The sequence below is a fragment of the Panthera uncia genome, chromosome A2 (assembly GCF_023721935.1).
Source record: "Panthera uncia isolate 11264 chromosome A2, Puncia_PCG_1.0, whole genome shotgun sequence".
Classification (NCBI taxonomy): Eukaryota; Metazoa; Chordata; class Mammalia; order Carnivora; family Felidae; genus Panthera; species Panthera uncia.
In genome coordinates this window covers 111,291,926-111,301,864 of record NC_064816.1, presented here as the reverse complement: position 1 = coordinate 111,301,864, position 9,939 = coordinate 111,291,926, and the positions used below count along the sequence as shown (strand labels likewise).

The window sequence follows — 9,939 nt, the reverse complement described above, 5'->3', positions numbered from 1 at the left end:
CACACACACACACACACACATATGTGTGTGTGTGTGTGTGTGTGTGTGTGTGTGTGTGTATAAGTCACCATCCAAAAAGAAAATACTCTGAAACTGGCACTGATCATTAGTCAAGGGGATTATAATCGATATTTTTACTTCTCCTTATCTTTCTGTTTTTAGCAAATTTTCTACTGTAAACTTGTATAGGCATAAAGATAACAATGGTTTTTTTTTTGTTTTGTCTCCATTATACTTATTTTTTTATTCTTGATTATTTATTCTACACAGACATTTAGAATAGAGCAAGGACTCATCAAGTTTAGTTGAATATTACATACTGCCTCTAATTTAGTCCCACAGATGAAACCACACTAAGTTTAAACATAAGTAACATTACCACAAGTAACATTATCCATGTTCTGGATACCCATCACCAGGGAAATGTTAAACCCCAATGATACAGATTTAAACCTCAAAAGTATCATTCTAACTATAAGGTTTTTTGGTTTTGTTTTTGTTTTTTGATTTACCAAATTGGGATCTTCACAGATCCTGACACAGATTTCTTTCTTTTTTGTTTTTAAAAATTTCAAGTTTTTATTTTAATTCTACTTAGGTAACACAGAGTTTTAATATTAGTTTCAGAAATAGAATTTAGTGATCTATCACTTACATAGAACACTCAGGGCTCATCACAGTAAGTGCTCTCTCAATACCCATCACCCATTTAGTGCATCACCCATCCACCTCCTCTCCAGCAATCCTCAGTTTGCTCTCCATAGTTAAGAGTCTCTTATGGTTTGTCTCCCTCTCTTCTTTTTTCTTCCTTTCCCCTATGTTCATCTGTTTTGTTTCTTAAATTCCACGAGTGAAATCGTATGGTATTTGTCTTTCTCTGACTTATTTCACTTAGCATAATACACTGTAGCTCCATCCACATCATCCATGTCATTGCAAATGGCAAAATTTCATGATTTTTGATGACTAATATTCCATTGTGTGTCTATGCATATATATGTGTCTATGGATATATACACCCCCCCACATCTTTACCCAGCAACTGCACTACTAGGTATTTCTACAAAGGATAGAAAAATAGGGATTCAAAGGGGCACATGTACCCTGATGTTTATAGTGGCATTATCAACAATAGTCAAATTATGGAAAGAACCCAAATGTCCAACAACTAATGAATTAATAAAGAAGATGTGGTAAAGGTTAGGTTTTAAAGAATACAAGGAAATCAAAGATTTATAACAATCAAAAAATTCAACATTTTTTATCAACTAAATTGTTATTTCCACTGTAGGGTGAATTTAATTACAAATCAGCTAACAATGGCTACACTGTTTTCCTAGCAATAATAAATAATTACCTACACACTGGATATTAAACTATTTGAAAAAAAACTTAAGTCCTAAAAAATTCAAAGCATCAATATATAAGACCAAAAAAATAAAGCATAATCCAACCTCAATACTGTCCTTGTACTTGGATTGTACTGTAGCGATAAGCCTTTCCTCTAAACGGATCTTTTGTAGTACTTGACTATATGTATTTAAAATGATCTCCTTGTCTGCATCACCTTGCTCCTAAGTGAAATAAATCATACATATGGAATTACTGACAAAAGAGTATCCAAAATAATTTAAACCTACAATAACAATGAATAAACTTTAAAATGTTGCCTTTAAGAAATTTCTATTTCAAAGTATTTCTTAAGCATGTATCTTTTTCTAAGCAAAAGAGAGATTGATGTCAAAGATGTTCATATAGGAAATTTTGCTCCCATTACACTATTATTCCTATACCTTTCTAGAGTAGTACTAAAGGAAATCAGGGATACCACTCCATTAAATGTAGGAACTAAACAGAACTTCAACACTTTAAATTATTTTTAGAAATCATCTATTAAACACTTCTAAAATCAAGTCTGACAAAGAAGTAACTTCCAGTTATAAAATAAATATGTCATGGAGATGAAAAGTACAGCACAGAAAACATAGTCAATAATACTGCAATAATGTTACAAAATAAACATACGGTGACTAAGCTTATCCTGGTGAGCACTGTGTGATGTACAGAATTGTCAAATTACTATTTTGTACACCTGAAACTAATATAATGCTATATATTAATCATACTTCAACAATAAAATAATAAAATAATAAAATTAAAGTTTGACTAAACCTTCTAAATACAGACTATTTGAAAATAGGGAAATATAGTAACATAGATGTATTTTTTAACGCTAATCTGAATAAGGTTGCAAGAGGTAAAAAAGAAATAAGTAAAATGAACAACATAACCAATGAGACTTTTGTAAGCCGCCTGAAAAACTGGGAAGGAGTCCCAGTAAGCAATAATAACATTACAAAATGCTCTTTTGAGGAGTTATACTAATTTCTAACTTGGCACAGCAATACAGAACATACACAGTACCTAAAGGAAGATACTAATCAGTCTTGTGTATATACTTCGAAAGCTCTCCCAGATTTTATTTCAATTTTTCACAAATTCTAAAGAGTCTTTCTCTTTGAGTACGATAAACCCAAGAATCAAATGACACAGAAAGCTGATACACTCAGATTAAGAACAATTTTCCTAGAATTTTTCCTAGAATTAATTTCCTAGGAGTTTTCCTAGAATTAAACATTAGGCTTTATTTTTAATGTGAAAAGTCCTATTAAATGAAAATATTACTCTGTGGAAGAATAAGAGTTTGCATTGTTCTTGGACTAGAACTTGGATTAGAACTTGACAGGGTTAAAAAAAAAAAAGAACTTGACAGTGTTACTATTTTAAATAGGTCTATAAGAAGAAAACTAAGATCAGTCTTCATACTTTCTAAATAGGAAGAGAAACTATATTGCTTCAAAGGAAGCAATAATAAAGACTAACAATACTCACAATCAGAGATAGCTCCAGCTCTTTGCAGACACTTGACTCAGTCTTCTCTAGAATTTCATCAATAACACCAATTGTGTCTTCAGAAGTTAGTGGTTCTTCCACAGAGAGATCGAAAGCCTCATTTGCAAAAAATTAAAACATGAAATATCTCATTTAATTATTTCAATTAGTATTGTGTCCTTATACCTAGAACAGAGCATTAGCCTATGCACTGGGCAATGTGGCAGAAGTAAGGATACACAAGAAAGATAAACTACCCTCACAAAACTTACACATCAAAGAAGAAAAGGTAAGGGGCACCAGGGTGGCTCAGTCAGTTAAGCATCTAACTCTTGATTTTGGGTCAGGTCATGATCTCACAGTTTGTGAGACTGAGCCCCCACGCTGGGCTGTGCAGACTGCTTGGGATTCTCTCTCTCCCTGTGTCTCTGCCCCTCCCCTGCTCACATGCACACTCTCACTCTCAAAATAAATAGACATTAAAAAAAAAAGTACACACATATTACACACTAAATACAGATTTTTTTTTAACATAATCTGTGGTTAAGAGACAGAAGAGGACAATACAGAGGAAAAGTATGAAAAGAAACAAACAAACAGAAATAAGACCAAGATTTGGGGGGAGAGGGGAAAGTAAAAGAAGCAGTCTAACTAAAAGCTGGTAGGAATCTTGGGGCACCTGGGTGGCTTAGTCAGTTAAGTGACCAACTCGCAATTTCAGCTCAGGTCATGATCTTACAGTCCATCTCATGAGATGGAGCCCCACATCAGGCTCCATGCTGAGGGTGGAGCCTGCTTAGGATTCTCGCTTCCTCTGCCCCTCCCCCAAGTGCATGTACACACACGCATGCACACACATGCTTTCACACTATCTAAAACAAAAAACAAAAAACTGGTAGGAAACTTAAGTGCTCAGGTGAAAAGTTAAAAGCAGATAAACAGTAAGCAGACAATGTCAGGCCTTTCAAATAAAAAAGGCCTATAATTATACCTGGTATTTGGTGATGACCTGCTAAGTATTTAGCAATCTGGAGATTAAAAACTAAAAATTAAACCCAGATGACTTCCATCTCATTAGGAAAACAAAGGTATTTTCTATCAGGAAATAGACTTTATTAAAATAAAGTGTTAAACAGAATAAAATCAAGGGCCCAAATTATAGAACATAAAGGTCATAACTAGTCACTTTGATTTCAGAGATTCAGATATGTGATTATGGAGATATGGATTTGGGAAACAGCTATGGAAATGAAAGAAAAGGGTAAGTGAAAGTTAACCTAATCAGAGAGACAATTCTGATCAATAACATAAGAAGACAAAGAAATAACTTAGTTATACTAATATATCTACTAAGAAGTGCCAAAAATGAAGAGTTCTGGAAGTAGCTGGAGATTAAAGACTTTTTTTCCAAAACAAAGCTAGAAATGCATATTTGTAAATCATTCACACAGATAAATGCCACCACGGATGTCCCTGCCCTTGCTGAGAAGGTTGTAAAGCAGACAGAAGAACAGAAAAAACAGAGAATCAGTATCAAAATGAGGCTGAAATTTAACTAGGTTTCTGAGTTCATTATACAAAACCATATGCCCCCATAGCTTTTAGAAAATTACATGGTGTTTTTACAGTAATAAATAAGAACTAAAAAGAATGATACACAAAACACCTTTTCTAATATCTAGTATCAACTAAGACTAGTGTTCTTCACTTATTTCAGATATCTTTAAGGTATTTAAGATCTCTAGAATGGAAAAGATTTAAACACTGCCAAACAATTCACATATCTTAAGCATGACTAGTCAGTCAACTAATGTTAAAACATGTCTTGCTAAAAAGGAAACTAAACGAAGAGAAAGCTCTACTACCCTCTAAAACACATGTATATACAGTTACACTACAGCTATAGAATATACACTACAACTTGTAATAAATTCCAGTAATACTGTCTTATACCCACAACAGCTTACTGAAGCTGTTTTCATATATACTCCTAGAGAATAGAAATATGTAGATCCCTCACTCCTTCACCCCAGCCCTGTTCTCCTCAATCCCTTTCCTCCTTTTTCCCTCAGAAAAGTAGTAAATTATATTTGAAAAATTATTCCTAAAAAGCCCACATTCCCTGGTTTATGCTGCAACACCAACACCACCACTGGGCAGGAGCTCTTATTACCTTTACAGTGTTCTGGAACCATCCTACAAGACGTTGTAGAGAAACCTCTGTTTCACTTCTAACACTGGTGAACTCCTCTCTTTTATCACACTTCCAGTCATAAAATTTCTTAAGTATTTCTTCAGAGTTCACCCCTTCTTTGGCCTTTCCATATACTGCCTCTAAAGAGGTTGACAAATCCTACAGAAAGATATTTCTATTAAAGTTTATTAACTTCATATTAGGATTCAAACACTGTATTATAATCTGTGAGACATAAAAGTAGTATGTTGAATCCCAGTCCTTGAGAATCTTATAAATAAAACTTACAAAAATTTAGGTATGAAAGCATAAAACTACCTAGAAGGTGATTTACTTGGACTATAATAGTGTAAGTTAGACAATTCTATTAAGGAAGACACTGAACATATACATGTACTTAAAAAGCATTTTTTAAAGGACTAGATGAGACCTTAGAGCTTAGTTGCTCTCTCTAGGAATCAAACTCTAAAAATGTTGCTGAGGGGCACCTGGGTGACTCAGTTAGTTGAGCATCCAACTCTTGATTTCGGCTCAGGTCATGATCTCAGGATCATGAGATTGAGTCCCACATTGGGCTCCATGCTCAGTGTGGAGCCTGCTTGGGATTTTCTCTCTCTCTCCCTCTGCCCCTTTCCCCACTCATGCTCTGTCTCTTTCTCTCTCTCTCAATTTTTAAAAAAAAAATTTTTTTTAAATTAGAAATGTCACTGAAGCAAGAGGAAAACTTAAAAGGTCCCAGAAATTTTTATCACAAAACTCTTAAGAAACCTTTGGAAAGACAGAAGACAGTTGGTGCTTAGCAAACAATGAATATAATCACTGCAAAGTGGGAAAAAGCCTGCACCACAACAGAAAATAGCATGTAGGAAAAGTAAACCTTCTTCATATGCCCTTCTCTCTCACACCAGAAAGCAGAAGTACAAAGCAAGAAGCAATGGGTTTATACAAGTACAGTATAGGAACCTAGATGAGGCAAAAACTGATAACCAGTACAGAAAAGTTGCCCACTCCTAAACACTTTTCTTCTCTTTTCCCATGAATACCTGGTAGCATTTACACCCAAGGGTAGTAGCCCTGGAAAACAGTAGTTAGTGGCTGAGGCAGAGGGACTGGGAGGTCCACTGAACAGTAAGATCCTCTACAAGAAAAGCCAACAGGAAGTATCTGAACCCAGATTGTAACCCTAGAAGCTCTGACAAACTATCCCATCCTATTCCCTAAACCACCCGAAGTCTTTTAAGTTATGGTCCAAACTTTCACCCCTTCCTAGGACCCCTCTACCACCCTATCCCATACCTACAAAACAGCACAAAACTAAGACAGCTTATAGTTTTCAAAGGGAATATAAGATCTTTGAAAGGAGGTTCAGAGGAGGGTGAAATGTGTGAATAAAACAAGAACTCTGAAAGAAATATAACAAATTAAGTCACCTTATAAAAAGGAAAGTCACGAACTCAAAACAAGCATAACAAATACTCTCAACAAAAAGAAATATTGAAAATACAAAGCAAAACCAATTATTTACAAACAAAAACCAACTGAAGTTATTAAGAATAAAAAAATAATCTTTGAAATAAATAACACAATGGGTTGGTTAAGCTGCAAAAAGGATACAGCTAGAGAACCAATTAGTGAGCTAGATGGTTAAGTCAAGGATTCCTCAGATACCTCCAAAAAGACACAGAAAAGGATAAAAAACAGAAAAAAATGGATTAACAATTAAAATATGTAGAGAACATTCTGTTAAATCTCCATTTAACAGAAGTCTCAGAATGAGAAAAAGTAAATGGGGGGAAAGGAGGAATAGTTATCAAATATTTATCAAATATTTCCTAAAGAAAGATATAAAACCTCAGACTAAATTACTCAGATTAAATCTAAACTTAAATATGTTTAGTGCAATTTAAGGAACAAAGTCAAGGGCAAATGTTAAAGTTTCCAGTGAGGGAAAAGGTCACAGAACAAAAGGCAGACTGATACCAACAACAATGGAAATAAGAAAACAACGGATTACTGTTGTCAAAAGCTTGAAGGAAAAATGGGCTTTGGACCTAATATTTTATAGCCAACTAAACAAATGTTTAAAGTGCTTAAATGTAAGCAATTATTTTAGTGTTTAAATAAGATATCCTGAGACATTTAATACCTCACAAAAATCAACCCCACAAAGACCTCTTTGAAAGCACTCTTAGAGAAAATACTTTCATACACAGAGAAAAATCAAAAGATACCAACAACTTATAAAACAAGAATGAGGCGATAACTCTAAAGTTTTTTATCTGAGTTATCCTATACAATACCCATAACACTCTGTGCCTAAAATCCTAAACAACTGTGGTTGTTTGGTTACCCGATCTGGGAAAGGGAAATTCAGAGGAGGAAGACACACCACAGGCAAGTGAGAATGTTCTAAGATATAGGGGGAGAAGGTAGAAAAGAAGGGAAAAAAAAGAATCCATGATAAAAATACAAAATAATTACAGAAATAAGTTCTATTAAAACAGTAATTACAAATACATAAATCAAGTTACCCATCAAAAGATAATTTTATACATTAGATTCTTTTAAAAAATGATCCATTAGTTGGGGCACCTACGTGGCTTAGTCAGTTAAGCCTCCGACCTTTGATTTCAGCTCAGGTCATGACACAGCTCGTGAGTTTGAGCCCCACATCAGGCTCTGCACTAACAGTGTACAGCCTGCTTGGGATTCTCTCTCTCTCCCTCTTTCTCTGCCCCTCCCCGGCTCAAGCTTACTCTCTCTCTCTCTCTCTCTTTCTCAAAATCAGTAAACTTCAAAAAAAAAAAAAAAATGAGCCATTAGCATGTTGTCTAAGAAAGACATTTAATTTAAAACAAAGGATGGGAAAAAGGAAAGATCTACAAAGCAATTATTAACCAAAAAAAAAGGTGGAATAGGAATTATTAAAGGAAACAATGTTTTAACACCACAAGGGAAAAACAAAGTTATATAGTGGTTAAAAAGAAAACCAAGTTTAAGGGCATCTGGGTGGCTCAGTCGGCTAAGCATTTGAGTCTGGCTCAGGTCACAATCTTATGGTTCGTGGGTTTGAGCCCAGTGTCAGGCTCTGTGCTGACAGCTTGGAGCCTGGAGCCTGCTTCAGATTCTGTGTCTCCCTCTCTCTCTCTGCCTCTCTCTCTCTGTCTCTCTCAAAAACAAATAAGCATTAAAAAAAAATTTTTTAATAAATAAATAAACATCCTGGAGTTAAATGAAGAAAGGCTGAGGACTTTTAGAGAAAAATTTTAAACATCATTAAAGGAGACAATAAAAAAAAAAAGATTGGAATAAGTGAGGAGAAAAATTATGTTAATAGGTAGAATGATAATACTGTCATGCCCGTTAACTCCAAATTAAAGTCATTGCTAGGATGGAGAGAAAGGGCTGAAGACAAAGTTCCATAACATCCTATAGCTATTATACTCTAGCTCCTAATCCTGGATCTTAAAAGCCCTAAAACTCAAGGATCAGGACTCTTGTAACTCTTGACGTGACCCTACCAGATTTTCTGCTAAAAACAGGGATTCACATGCCTGCTACTGCTTCTGTCTCTATGAGTTTTCCCAGTGAATGCTGCTCTAGCAAGCATGATGTGTCTGACCATTTTACCTTATTTGCAAGACAGACACACACACATATATATAAATATTAAATAGATAAATGTAAAATTTTAATTTTATTAAAAAAATCAGAATTCATCAAAGAAGACAAGAAAAAATTTAGCAGCCATCAGTACTATCTGAGGTCTCTTGGTAAATGCTCATTTCACCTCTCAAATGATAAACGTATTTTAATGTATATATAATATATTTTTGAATTCTAACCTGCAATGTTTTCAAGCGTTTATTAAGAGGTAACTCATCTACTTCCAGAATAAAAACTTCTACTGCCATGTTCAGCTTCTGTTGTACTTCATTTCTTCTGGCAATCAAAATACTCACTTCATTCTGGAAAAAGAAAACAAAGAATAACCGTCATTAATACATCAGGTTTTTTTTTTTACATACTGACCTATATTAAAAAAAATTATCTCTTAAAGTGAATAAAATTTAACATTATAGGAGCGCCTGGATGGCTCAGTCGGTTAAGCATCCCACTCTTGGTTTTGGCTCAGATCATGATCTCACAGTTTCATGAGTTCAAGCCCCAGGTAGCACTCTGTACTGACAATGCAGAGCCTGCTTGGGATTCTGTCTCCCACTCTCTCTGCCCATCCTTACTTGCACTGTCTCTGTCTCTCTCAAAATAAATAAATTAATTTTAAAAAATTTAACATTATGTTCTTCAAACACAGTAGCCTTTAAGACAAATCTCTCAAAAACAAACAAAAAAAGACAACTATATCTCTCCTGAGATCGCCAAACTCAGAGTTCTTTCCCTTAATTAGAAATAAGTTATTTAACAATCCTGCTAATTTTTCCTGTTATTTGTGCAACAATGAAATTTTTGTTTTTCTTAAGAAAATTATACAAGTTCTATTATTAATTACACACTACCTCCCTCCTACTCCCATTCCACCCTCAATTCCTTCATCTACTTATCCTTCAAGATTCAGTTAATCTCCACCATAGTAAAACCTCCAATTTGCCTAGGTAGATAGAGATATCCAAGAACCCCATACATGATTTCTATTATAGTACTTATCAAACTATATTGAAACTATTTGTATATCTATCCCATACCCAAGAAGGATAGAGAAGATCATGTCTTAAACAAATCTGTATCTTTGCTACCTATAACAATATCTGGCATGAACACTTAAAAGCTTTAGTTTTAGGGGTTCCTGGGTGGTTCAGTCAGTTAAGCATCTGACTTTGGCTCAGGTCATGATC

At 34.5% G+C, this 9,939-nt stretch overlaps 1 protein-coding gene across 2 annotated transcripts in view; it reads right to left on the bottom strand.

The window, feature by feature from the left end:
- Positions 1-9,939, bottom strand: part of STK31 (serine/threonine kinase 31) — a 76,270-nt gene that overhangs the window by 34,188 nt on the left and 32,143 nt on the right. For both annotated transcript variants that reach the window (XM_049642923.1, XM_049642925.1), the window contains exons 11-14: positions 8,932-9,054; positions 5,066-5,245; positions 2,893-3,009; positions 1,455-1,574 (exon numbers count right to left, since the gene is read on the bottom strand). In XM_049642923.1, the coding sequence (XP_049498880.1) occupies positions 1,455-1,574; positions 2,893-3,009; positions 5,066-5,245; positions 8,932-9,054 (540 nt within the window). The remainder of the gene's footprint in view (positions 1-1,454; positions 1,575-2,892; positions 3,010-5,065; positions 5,246-8,931; positions 9,055-9,939) is intronic.